Source organism: Anas platyrhynchos, chromosome 1, assembly GCF_047663525.1.
Source record: "Anas platyrhynchos isolate ZD024472 breed Pekin duck chromosome 1, IASCAAS_PekinDuck_T2T, whole genome shotgun sequence".
NCBI classification, from domain to species: Eukaryota; Metazoa; Chordata; class Aves; order Anseriformes; family Anatidae; genus Anas; species Anas platyrhynchos.
Genome location: NC_092587.1, coordinates 31,731,696 through 31,744,972, shown reverse-complemented (window position 1 = coordinate 31,744,972; position 13,277 = coordinate 31,731,696). Strand labels below are relative to the sequence as shown.

General features: G+C 35.7%; 1 protein-coding gene across 6 annotated transcripts in view; it reads left to right on the top strand.

The window, feature by feature from the left end:
* ADAMTS20 (ADAM metallopeptidase with thrombospondin type 1 motif 20) overlaps positions 1–13,277 on the top strand; it is a 95,237-nt gene that overhangs the window by 32,745 nt on the left and 49,215 nt on the right. For 3 of the 6 annotated variants that reach the window (XR_003497138.3, XM_027456973.3, XM_027456993.3), the window contains exons 9-15: positions 785–931; positions 1,572–1,713; positions 2,921–3,025; positions 9,424–9,569; positions 10,983–11,164; positions 11,237–11,397; positions 12,634–12,751. Coding sequence is in view for 5 of the 6 variants with exons in the window: in XM_027456973.3 (XP_027312774.1) it covers positions 785–931; positions 1,572–1,713; positions 2,921–3,025; positions 9,424–9,569; positions 10,983–11,164; positions 11,237–11,397; positions 12,634–12,751 (1,001 nt within the window). In the remaining variant the exon portion in view is untranslated. The remainder of the gene's footprint in view (positions 1–784; positions 932–1,571; positions 1,714–2,920; positions 3,026–9,423; positions 9,570–10,982; positions 11,165–11,236; positions 11,398–12,633; positions 12,752–13,277) is intronic. The other 3 variants (XM_027456977.3, XM_027456980.3, XM_027456988.3) reach the window with 3 other exon arrangements.

Genomic DNA, 13,277 nt, shown 5'->3' with positions numbered 1-13,277 from the left:
TGTCCTTTTGTTATATCAGCTGGTTGGGACAATGGGACAGGTATCATAAGTGTGAAACATAGCCCTGTTAACTCCACTTGCATTCTATCCCTGAAAGGAATTTCAGGTAAGACATTTGTTAATATAACACAGAAATATTCTTCCTTCTCTGTGATCCTTTCAGAATAAAATAGAGTAACACAGAGAAATGTTTTACATAGAAAAATAAGAGGAGATGACAGCATTTTATTTTATGAAGTGTACCTCATCAGTGATGGCAGAAGGGTGCTATACTCTAGCTCCACGTGGTGGAGGTAACAAGGGCGTTACAGAGCTCAGTAGCTAGCTAGTTGATTTTCATAATCCTGGAAGTTCACTTATAGACAAGCCATTTATCATATAATTTAGTATCATTGAAGTATGGTAAAGTATTAGTTACATAAATCTGATGTTGATGTGCTCTGCAGTTTGTTATTGAACAGTAAGAGTTACGATGTGAATGTTGGAGTAATCTGTTATGGTCAATCTGGATGTGACCTGTATATTCAGTTCAGTAGATATGTATTTAAAATGCCATACTCCCAAAACACTGGGATTTTTCTGGTGAACTGAAGAATTGTGCAATTGTAAAATTCTTACTGGGTTCAGCATTATAGCCATAATGTCAGATAGCCATAATAAATGAGACCCATTACCATGCTAAGGCATTTTCAAACTCAAAACTGGAGCTTTTGTTACTATAAGAGAAGTGTATCAGGTAATTATTGCTGAATTTGTTTTGGAGTTTGTTTGTTTTGCTTTTTAGATTCAATGTGCCACATGATGACAGTTTTAAATGTAAAGAAGCTGGAATTAAACATCAATACCATGTGATGGCTCCAACTTTAAATTACCATACAAGTCCATGGACATGGTCAAAATGCAGTCAAAAATACATCACAGAATTTCTTGAGTAAGTACCAGTATAAATGCTGTGCACTTTTGTTTTCTATTTTGTGTCAATCTGAAAAGCATTTTAAAAGTATTGCTGAAGTACCACTTTTGTGTTGTTGTTGGCTTTAACAACTGACTTGTAGGGCCTCAATCCTCCAGAAATGACAAGCATTTAACTGTTTGGATGATGATTAGTTCCATGGTTTCAGTAAAGTTACACTCAAAATGTAAAGCTAAGAGCATATTTTAATTTATTTTTTTTAATATCATGGCCTTGATTATTGAAAAACTCTTTAGTATGATTTTAATAGTCAGGCACACTTTATTTTAGGAGTTTATATTTCAAAAATATTAAGTTATGGATATAATTTTAGTCTGTAACATTTTTTCTTGTCAGATTGTAAAAATAAGAAATGACAGTCAGAAAACAAAGACCCTAAGCTATGTTTGGTGGATATAACATGTAATCCAGTAAGGAAAAATCGAGTGACCTAGTTTATTTTATTAATTACAATTAATTTAGTTCTTTATATAATCAAGTGTGTGTGCAAACCCATAATTACATTGAGATATGCATACATGTATGTAAGCAGTGTATTAATATGCTTCCAATTAATTAGGAATGATTAAATCACATTTTGTTCCTGTTTGTACAACAGTACTGGTTATGGTGAATGTCTTCTAGACAAACCTAGTGGAAGAATATATGATCTTTCCTCTCAGCTGCCTGGATCGATGTATGATGTCAATAAGCAGTGTGAGCTTATGTTTGGTCTTGGGTCACAAGTCTGCCCCTATCTGGTGAGTGAACAATGCACAGACGCATGCTTAATAGGTACTAAAAACTGCTGAGAGGTAGGCTTAAAAATGAAATCTCAATCATTCCATTTTGGGAATAATTTTATTCTGAAATATGTCAAAGTGCAGATTCTATTCTGCTGAAGGGAAATAGTTCAGTGGAAAGTGTTTTCACGTTGTAACCACTATATTACGTTAAGAGCTTTCTTATCTGATTTAAGTACTTTTATAAATTTGTAACTTTCAAATTTATATATTAATTGAAATATTTGCTCCAAATGTTTGGTCCAAAATGCAGATTCCCTCTACTTTGTCAAGTATTTCCGTACATGTTAGAGTTTATGTACTTAACCAAAAATTCTTTGAAGCAAAATTGGGATCTGGAAAGAAAATAATAACATAAAGAATTGAGTAGATAAAGATCGAAACTTCAGTTGCATTTTGAAAACTTGATGTGGCCCGTTTGCCAGCACAATGCATAATGACAAATATAGTGTTATGGCTTCATTTGTTTCTGTCAAGATGTCACACAGAGTTAGATTTTGGACCAACTTGTTCAATACCTGTACTTGTATTGCATTGTTTGTTGGAGCTGTTTAGAGGAGACATTTTCAGATCAGATTCAGACTGAATTAAGTGGAGCTGCTGTTGAAGTAAAGTATTGTTTAGGAAGAGTCAGTCTTTATGGGATTATTATAGAAAAGTAAAGAGGAATTCAAAGACCTAGGGATGGTTACTGAAGACTGCTTTGTAAATTCAGTAAATCATAAATGGTATTTATCCTTTAAGAGTCTTTTCAGCAATCTGTAAAGAAGGTTTTCTTCTTAATATTCTGGCCAGCGATTTTTAAAAAATAATTCCAATTAGTGTCTTTATCTGAATATTATTCTCAAACTGTGCTGCACAGTATCAACCATAATCTTGTACATTCTTTTTTTAAAATTAAATCATCTACTGAATTAGAAAATAAAGTCATCTATTATTTCTGATTACGTCTGTTTCAAATTTTCCACATTACTGCCTAGTGTTACATAAAAACAATTTTTTGGAGGATGAGGTAGGAGTTATGTGTAAAAACTAATAGTACTGGTAGTAAAAATTAAACCCATATATTATGAGAAAAACAATGCAAATATCCCAGCTGATATCTGAGGTGGTGTTACAGGTACAACAAAGGTAATCTTGTTTTTTTGTTGTTGTTTTGTTTAAGAAACAATGCAAACGCTTATGGTGCACAAGCACAGAAGGAGTTCACAAGGGATGTCGTACTCAGCACATGCCGCTGGCTGATGGAACGGTTTGTGGTGTGGGAATGGTAAGCCTTTGTTTTTCAGAGCTTGCATATGGCAAAGTAATTGACGGAAACCAAACATCCCAAAAGCATATTCCCCCAATTTCTCTAGTTGAGGCTGTTTCACTGAGCCAGAACTAATTAAGTATGAGTGACTTAGGTATAGGAGTACACTTTTTTGGAAAAAAGAGTTTGTATTAGACTCGTGGCTTTAGTAGATATTTGTGTATTATGATTGTTTCAGATAAAACGTGAAAGCACATATCAGTATCTTTTCATCTATTCCAGTAAGTACCTTAACCACACATAACTCATATTCTGCTTTGCCTACTGTAGATACTTGATGCTAGATTCAAGATACTTGGATCTGTTTGGGGCTAAAAAACAGAACTTCTCATCCATTTACACCATAAAGTGTTTTATTTGACCTGGCTGTATGAGAGACAGATTGCATTAAAGGAAGAAATAAAAAGGAAGAAATGGAAGCTGGACTTCCTATACTCTGCTTGTAGGTTTATTTCATAAAGAGTGTTTAGAGGATGAGAGAGCAGCTCACTACTTTGTCATATGGCAGATTTTTTTTTTTTTTTTTGAACGTAGATCTTGATCTGTATCCTCTGAGAACATAGCCTGCCTTGGTCTTGGCAGGGGAGTCATGAATAGCTAGTTACTAGATACAGTCACGGCACTTAAAATACCATGATAGAAACAGAAGTACTGGTGGATGGTAGTTGAATCCAGTGTTAACAATGAGGATTTGAGGGTCTTAGTTTTGGATTTGCATGTAGCTTGGGATGTGAACAGAAATAAGATGCTCGATTTCTTTGCTGATCTAGTCTTTGGCTTCTCCCTGTCTCGGTTCACTACCAGCAAACAGAAATATTTTCTCACCCATCGAGGGACTGTGAAAATAAATATTTAAATATTTCAGAGATTTTGACATGCTCGGAAATGACAGCATTTATCTTAAGTCTGGCAGGTTTATTATGCTGAACTGTTTGTAAAAGTAGCGTGCTTTGCCAGATTCAGGGTCTGTGGGAGCAACGTTAATTTTTATCTTTTAATAGTTTTATACATTCAAAGATGTTTTTAAAAATTCTGGTCTAATTCCTATGTGTAATAAAGTATATTTTATTCAGTTATTATTAAATTTCCCCCAATAACTTTTAATCTTTAAAGATTGCTTATTTATTTGTTTGTTTCTTCTGTATTTGATAAGACATAAGAAGTGAGAAGTTTGAAAATACTGTCCTAAAGGTTAATAATTTAATGAGTAAACTGTGTCTCAGAAATTTCTTCTCTCTTGCAAAATTAGGAAAAGTTATTTGAAGGTTGCAATGGAAGCTTTGCTTGTTTACAGCTGATGATATAACATGGTATATAACATTAAATCCATTTTTCAGTCAGTCATTGATCAGAAAGAAAGTTCATAATTTATATAAACTTCATATGTAACATATAATTCAATTGACTCTAATTTGCCAACATCAGAGCACTTCTTTTATATAAGAATACAAAAATCTATTTTATGCTATTTTATGCAATTACTGCAGTGAAACCAAACAGTTTTCTCTAGGTGAAGAGCTAATTTTCTTCAGCTTCACAGTTTTCTCTAAGTGAAGAGCTAATTACAGTCATTACCTTTGAAAGATGTGAAAAAGAGCAGCAATTAATCTGACAAATTGTCATCTGTTTCTATCTAAGGGACAGTTCCTTTCAAGCTCGGTGGGTGAGTTTCTTTTGATTTTAGTGAGATTAAGGCATGGTGACTAGTAACTGTATCTAGTATTTGTGAGCACGCTTAATATATTTATATTTGGTGCTTGTAGTATCTTTGCTGTGACAAATACAAAAAGATCTATTTAAGGCATTTGCAGTTTATTTTATTTGCAGTTTATTTTATTTGCATTTTAAGCTAAGATTTGACACATGAGTTCACTTTCACAGTAATTTTTTGTTTTTCTTCAATTTGTGTCTGATTAGTGGATCTTGCTTTATGGAGCGTTCTATAACAGTCCATACTTTATGTCTGTACTTTCCCAAAATATAAGAAGGTATCAGAGACTCTCAAGAGAATGAGCAAACTGCTCTTTCTGAGCTCAGTGGAATATCTTCTTGCCATATACAACCAGTCAGCATGTAAGCTTTTTGAAAGAGACATTTTTTAGGACATGCACTTACCTGTAGAGCTCAGTGACTTCCTAATTTATGTAGTATTGGTAATAGGTACAGGTAAGATTGTCTTGTACAACTAAAAGGAAAACTCAGCCTAACTTACTTCAGGGTCTTAGTAGAGAATAAAGAAAATATTTTCTTGGTTATTTGAGACATTCCTGTATTAATTTCATAGTTTTAATATTATTAATGATCAAGAATTCATATTACAAAAACAGAAACCATTTACTACAATTTAATGTCTAGTAAAACTAATTTGATTTGATCAAACTGTACTTTGTTTATCCTAGAGTTATCTTTAAAAACGAATTGTTCTTACTTGCTAGGCTTCTACCAAAGGTTGAAAATTCCTCTCTTCATCCTCCTCTTTATACATTCTGATTACTTAGATTTGACAGCAGCCTGTATGTAGCAATTCTGGCTCTGAGAATGGTTTCTCACTCCATTGATACTCCTGTATCAATTACATCACTTCAGGTGTTTTTCTTTGCTTTTTTGACTTCAAAGAGACTCGTAGGAAGTCTAAGCTTCTGCCAGGTTCTAACATCACACAGAACTTCTGAACTTCCCTGCAGCAGATGATGCAGTCTTTAAAGTCTTTGGCCTAATTGGTATTTCAGAGAGAAAATAATTGTAAATATATCTTCACATGCTGTATGTGAACATTGACTAATTTTGCAGTGATTAATTTCTGCAGACCATGGAAATACAGTAGTCATTGCTTGAAAATGTTTCTGATGTGTTTTTTTTTTTGTTTGTTTTGTTTTTGTGAGAGACATCCAAAGATCTCTCATTCTCTTCATTCCTGGATTGGCTTCCTAAAGGCAATAATACATACAACCATAACATATAGTTATTATTTAAATTTTGTATTTAGTTAAATGTAATTTTTGTTGTGTATTGAGGCACAATGATATGAAAACTATTATATGGCTAGTGCTTTTTTGTCTTATCTCTGTAATCAAGTTACCATGGTTATGCTGTATTACTAGTCTGATGTAGGCTGCTCACTGGATGCCACAATGAATTCAGTATATCACAGAATCACAGAATCATTTGTCTGAGTGGATGTTCTTATTTTCATCCTTGCTCATTGCTCATGCTCATTCATGCTGAATCTGTATAACTTCTAAGGTTCATACTCTTTTCCCATTTCTATGTAATTTGAGTCTACTTGAAGAGTGCTTATGCTCAGACTTCAGCTATAGGCCAGATGCTGCATAGTGAACAGGTATTATGCTTCTGCATTGCCTTTAGTGTTCATCTGTTTTGTGGCTCCAGGTATGCCCATTTTCCTTTCACACATTCAGTCCAGCACGGCTTTCTTTTCTTGTTCTATCCACTGGCTTAGTTATTCTCAGAGCTCTGTCAGGGTATCAGGAATGAAGAAATCATATTGTATAAGAAAAAAAAAATCAGAGCGATATAACTGGATATTTGGAAAGCAAAATACAAACCATAATGTCTACTTCTGCGACACTTTGTCTTTTTCATGTCCCCCAAATACTTTTCTGTTCTGTTCAATAATCTTTTCTTTTTGCAGCATCAGCAGCTATCAGCAACATCCATGGAAACATGGTGGTGTTTCAAACCAGATAAACTATTTTTTCCAAGCCTTCTTTTCTGCATGGCTACACAGGACTTCAATTCCTGAAACTATGTCCTCTCACACTCATTGTCTGTGTCTCAATCTTTGCCCCAAGGTCTTCAAAAGCCATGGCAGTAGCTCTGGAGAATGCAAGCAGCAAGGGTGAACTTGGAGTCCTTTTCCTGTTGAATTGTACCAACCTCTGTATGAAGTCCTTGATTTCTGAAGATCTCTGGTGCTGTTTTGTGTCCATCTATCATCCTGATTTAGTCAATGTTGATCATAGCCTGACAACACTTTCATGATTTCTTTCAAACTTTCTTTCCTGGTAACTTATTGAGCACAATAAGCTATGAGGTACTCTGGAAGTACCTGAAATCAGTTTATCCTGTCATAGTTTAATCCATAAGTATGAGTCAAGCTACTTACTGTAAACAGGCAATGAAGCAATATGAATACAGGTACCTGTAGGTTCGTTGATCTCAAACTTGAACCATTAATCCTCCCTCTCCTATCTTCACATATAATAATTGCATATGGATTTGGGTCAGAATTACTGCCTTTTTGACAGAAAAGCTACTCTTCACCCTAGCTAAAGCAGAGTTGCCACTTGCTGCAATCAGTATGTTTGGAATTGCAAGTGATAGCCATTTCATTTGATGCATGCATTATATTTGCCATAACAAATGTAGGAAAAAATGTTAGTGATTATATTTAAGTTTATGAGAGTTCAGTGTATCATAGTGTTCTCAGTGAAGCAGTGATTCAAGGAAGCAAAGAGGAACATCTGGAATGCGTCTAGTGCCTAAATTTTCTACTGTGACTTCATCATGTTGCTTCTGTAGGAATGTAGCAAAATAATAGCTGAGACAAGTTTGTTGAATAAGCTATTAAAATCCCAGATGTGAACATGTGCTTTGCATTTTTATGGATCAAAATAATGCTGTTGTGGGTATAAAATTTCATTTTACAACTCTGTCTTTTTCTGAACTCTCACTTCAAGTTATTGTAAATGCTTTTGTGGATAGGGGAAGAAAGTAAACTCTAGGTCCTAGTCACATATTTGGATGGGGTATTTCTTTTGTGAAGTGGGGCGTAGAATCCTCAGCCTATAGGAATCCTCAGCCTATATATGAAATATTATTTCAAAAGATCTTAATTACAGTTATTGGAAAGGCTAGATCTTAATGTTTCTTCATGTTTACCTTGCACTTTCATATAGTGTAGCCATATCTAGTACCTCCTAAAGGTACTAGAAGGTTGAGGTACAGAGGTACCCTAGAAGCATTTAGAAAAAAAGTAATGAAAGGTATCAGTAAGCACTGCAGTGATATGTAGATGCCCACAGAAAGCACGTTGTCTTTTTTGTGTTAAGTCACAACATTAGTCTGAGCATTAAGTGAACAACGTGGACAGTTTGCCAAATCATTTAAATAGTAGTATAGCAAGATAAATCTAGTTTTTGTTCCATGTTTGCTTTGTGCTGGAGGTCATCTTGAGTGGTAACATTCTTAGTTAGAGACATATTTGGGGCTTAAAAGACATGGCCAATGCTCAAGAGTCAATGCGACCAAGAACTGTGCAGGCAATTTGGCAATTTATTTGCAATATTTGGCAATTTAATCCAATTTTATTGCCAAATTTGATTAAGAGTTCAGGCATTATTCAGAATGGAGAATCTGATTCTATAACAAATTCCTATTTGGAGAGCAAGGCCCTGGTCCTCATGGGGTTCTTCACTGATACTCAACTGATATGGCTGGAGGGCCAACACAGCAGAGCATAAGTAATCCAGGAGGTTTCTGGCATGCATTGATGATAACTTCCTTCTCCAAGTGATAGAGAAGCCAGTAGGGAGAGGTGTGCTGTTGGACCTCATACTCATCAGCTATGAAGGGTTTGTTGGGAATGGGAAGGTCAAAAGTAGCTGTGGCTGCAGTGACCTTGAGATGGAGTTCAGGATCCTGGTGGCAGGGAGGAGGCTGAATAGCAAGTTCATAACCACAGACTTCAGGAGAACAGACTTTGGCTTCTTCAAGGATCTGCTTGGTGGAGTACCATGGGATAAGGCTCTAGAAGGAAGAGGAACCCAAGAAAGCTGGTTAATATTCAAGGCTCACCTCCTAGCTGAAGAGAGGTCCATCTTAAAGGATAGGAAGTCATGCAGAAATGCCAGGGGGCTTGCATGGATGAACAAGGAGATCCTGGATAAACTCAAACATGAAAAGGAAGTGTACAGAGGGTAGGAGCAAGGACAGGCAACCTGGGAGGAATACAGAGAGGTTGTCTAAGCATCCAGGGATAAAGTTAGGAAAGACAGAGTTCAAGTGGAACTGGACTGGTAGAGAAGGGGAGAGCACTGGATATTGTCCAGCTGGCTTTCACAGCAGGACTTTGATGCTTTCAGTGTCAAGGCGGCCTTTGACACTGCCCTCCATAAGATCCTTGTGAACAATCTGCAGATGTATGGGCTGGGTGGGCAGACAGTGAGGTAAATAACTGGCTGAATGGCCAAGCCCAGAGAGTGGTGGTCAGTGGCACAAAGTCTAGCTGGAGACTAAATGTCCAGACCCAGGTTAAGAATAGGGTTAAATTTTCTTTCATGTGTAGTAACCTGTTGCTTGACTTACAAATTTTGCTTTTTCTGTCAACTGTGCAGCACTGCCGCCATGGAATTTGTGTGAGCAGAGACATGGAGACACGTCCTGTAGATGGAGAATGGGGACCATGGGGACCTTACAGCTCATGTTCAAGAACTTGTGGAGGTGGAATCAAGAGCACCACCAGGCTGTGTAATAGACCAGAGTATGTTTTTTGCTGTTCTTTACATTAGATCATAATGAAGGTATTATAACATAATGGATTCGTTCAAAACAAAATAAAGGTATTATGGTTGCATAAATTTGTTCAAAACTCCAGTAAGCAATTGCTTGTTTCATCAATGTTTGAAAAGAGGGATAAGTCTAGAGACTCCAAAATGCAGGGAGCGTTTAGATTTCTTTTGCCTCATCATTCACATTTATAGATAGATCTGAAGACTTATTTTGGTAAAGTCTTTTTTTTATTTTTTTATTTTTTCCTTAATGTTGAGGGTTTATTTAAACTTTCTGATACGTTTTATGGACTGAAAGGTGCAAAATGAAAATACATGTATTGCCAGGTAATCTTTTTAGTGAAGCACTTGATTTGTTTAGATTTGAGGCTGTTTGACGGCATCACCACCAGTAATGTTCACAAGGAACACTGGTTACAGCAGGGTCATTTACAACTTCCCTTTATAATAAGAAACTTCCACTGACTGAATAATTCCATGTGGGTTTCATTCTCTGTAACAAAGGTCAGTGAGAACTTTACCCTTAACTTCTACAGAACAAGAGCTGAAGCTATGGTTATGGTTTTATTTTTACGAAGTGATGTCATCTTGATATTATTGGAAGGATAAATGAACCTCAATCAAATCACCCCAGGTTATTTTATTTTTTTCTGCTAAGTAGACTAGATTCCTATGAAATATGGCTGTGTCTGTCTTAGTATCTGGTAATATCAATATGCCATTGCTTTATTTGTTTTCTTTTCCTCCCCAATCCTCCAAAGAATCTGCTAATACCAAAGTATAGTGTAGCAGGGTTTTAAGTTAGGAAATATATGTTAGACTTAAGAGTAAATGGGCTGTTGTCCACAATTCTCCCATTTTAGATCTTTTGATCTACAACCTGAAACTGACATTAAGACTAAAGAGAAGAGTGTAGCAGCTCTTAATTTTATCTTCTTTCTTTGTCACTCTTTAACATAATAATTTAAAATTACTGAGGGAGGTGCTGCTTCTGTGAAAATAGGGCTGTAATCCTGGCTAAGTTAATGGAAGCATTGAAGTTAATAACGCCTTTTACCAGGCAAAATATTGATGAGTATAAGAGAAATAAAAAAGCATTTAATATAATAGACATTTAAGATATTAGACATTATCATCCATAACTTGTTTACCACCTCCCCCAGCAGTAATCTTTTATGTAGACTTTTTTATTTTCTTCATATGGGTACAAATGTACACCCAGTGCAATAGAAGATGAGAGGTTTTGGGGGGGAAAGACAGTACAGGACTGACAGAATGCTGCATGAGATTTTCCCTTTTAGATCAGTAGATCAAACCTCTTTTCATGGAAAAAAGGAATTTTAGAAACAGAGAGAGAATGTTTTACATTTAACTGTTTTTATTAGACCAAGGAATGGAGGAAAGTACTGTGTTGGCCGCAGGATGAAATTTCGATCATGTAATACTGATTCATGTCCAAAGGGCAAAAAAGATTTCCGGGAGCAACAGTGCTCTGAATTTGATGGCAAACACTTTAACATCAATGGTCTTACGTCTGCTGTCCGCTGGCTTCCAAAATACAGTGGTAGTAAGTGATTATATATTTTTTCAATTACCAGAATAAGAATGTTATTTTAACTAAAGTCCTAAAACAGTCAAGAAACCTGTTGGATTTTCTTTCCAGTTTCTATGAAAGATCGCTGTAAACTTTTTTGCCGAGTTTCTGGAACAACTTCCTACTATCAGCTGAAGGACAGAGTTGCTGATGGTACTCCCTGTGGAGCAGAAACCAATGACCTTTGTGTTCAAGGCTTATGCAGGGTATTTAAATCTAAACTTACTAATTATTAAAATCAATTTTAACAGATGGTTAAATAGTTACTAAATAAATATACATCCAAATAACCATTACTGAAAGTATGTAAAGCAAGATGTTTTGAATTTACTTCAGTTGATTTTAATCCCTACCAGATTAAGATCTGGAAATGGAGGCAATTAAGTGAAGAACATAGAGTTGAATCTGAACACCCATAGTCTTTCCTCATTAAGCCTAATGTGTGAGAGGGTTAATATTGTCCACATGAACTGAGAGAAGCTGGTCCAAAATTGGCATTAAGGGGAGTAAAGAAGCATGCTGTCTGATTATTGCCATCATATTTCTGCTAGCAAAGTGAAAAACTGAAAAATCTGAGTGTAGATAGATCACACATTTATGGTTTCATTGCAAAATCAGGTGGAATGGACCCCTGAAAAGGATCAGTTCATCATCGTTTGCTTAATAGCAGTTAATAGAAGTACCACAAGACTTTGCTAGAACATGCATATTATAAAAAATCAAGACATTTTTTGTCCATCCCAGGTAGAATCATAGAATCATTAAGGTTGGAAAAGACCTTCAAGGTCATCTGGTCCAATTAGCAGTGTCACCCACTAAACCATGTCCTTAAGCAGCAGGTCCAACCTTTCCTTGAACACCCCCAGGGACGGTAGTTTTGCTGATTGCAGTAAAACTGGCTAAATTCAGGATGAGGAGAAAATGTAACCTTTTTCAGAGTATATATCAAGAGGAAAGAGGAAGTCCTGTTTATGATCATGTAAAAAACAGAAGATTAAGTAAAGATACATAAAGGAAGTGATCCTATGCTAGTCTACTTATTTTCCTTTTCTTGTTTTGTAGTAATGACAGACTTTAACAGAACTGATGTCTGTATACAAATACATACTGATTTTAGGATTCAAAGACTTTTTTAATGCAAATATACCTTAAAGTTTATACACTGTGTTGATATTTTTATACAAAGTCTTTGCATGCTGTTACGTATTCTTGTACAGTTCTTGGCATAGTAAGTGTATATGGATTATACATTCTTTGTACAACACAACTACTGTGTTTTGCCTGTACATTACAGCACCCAAAAACATAAAAGGTTTTTCATGAATTGCCAAGACTAGATATATACAATGAATAAAAATGTTTTTTGGGAGTGGGAAGTTTACATTGTATGTTTTCATTGTTTTACATTGGGCTGAATGACACGGGATTGTATTTTTTTGTAGCAAGCAGGCTGTGATCATGTTTTGAATTCCAAGGCAAGGAGAGACAAATGTGGAATCTGTGGTGGTGACAATTCTTCGTGTAAGACTCTTGCAGGTACTTTCAACAGTGCTCGTTATGGTATGTTTTGCTTTTTTTTTAATCTTAATGTACATTTTAGTGTGGCTTAGCGATTGTATTATTTGGTTGAGGAAGTGGAATTTCAGTGTATGTTCTTTAGGGCCTCTGTCAACAAATAATATCTCTGATTGTCAGTCACACATGCCCTCTCAAGGATGCACAGGCAAGCGCTGTGACACACTGACCCATTCAAGTGGCACAAACTAATCTGCTTTAAGGTCAAAATAAAAGCCATTAAAGAAGATATGATGAGGGCAGAAGTACTTTAAAAGGAAGAATGCTTCCTGCTGTGCACATCGTGATCTCTGTTATCTGGAAGTATCTCCTTTTGGTTGTGTAAGGAGATATCAAGAGGGCTGTGGCGTGAGCAGCTGGTGAGATTTCTTTTTCCCTATAGTGAAAGCCTGTGAAATGTGACCCTTTTCTTTCTAGAGAATATGGGCAGCAACATTTATGTTCTTTTCTCTTCATTGGCATGTAAGGAATGAGAAAGTCTTCTGGAAAACTCTGGTACTTTATATTTCTT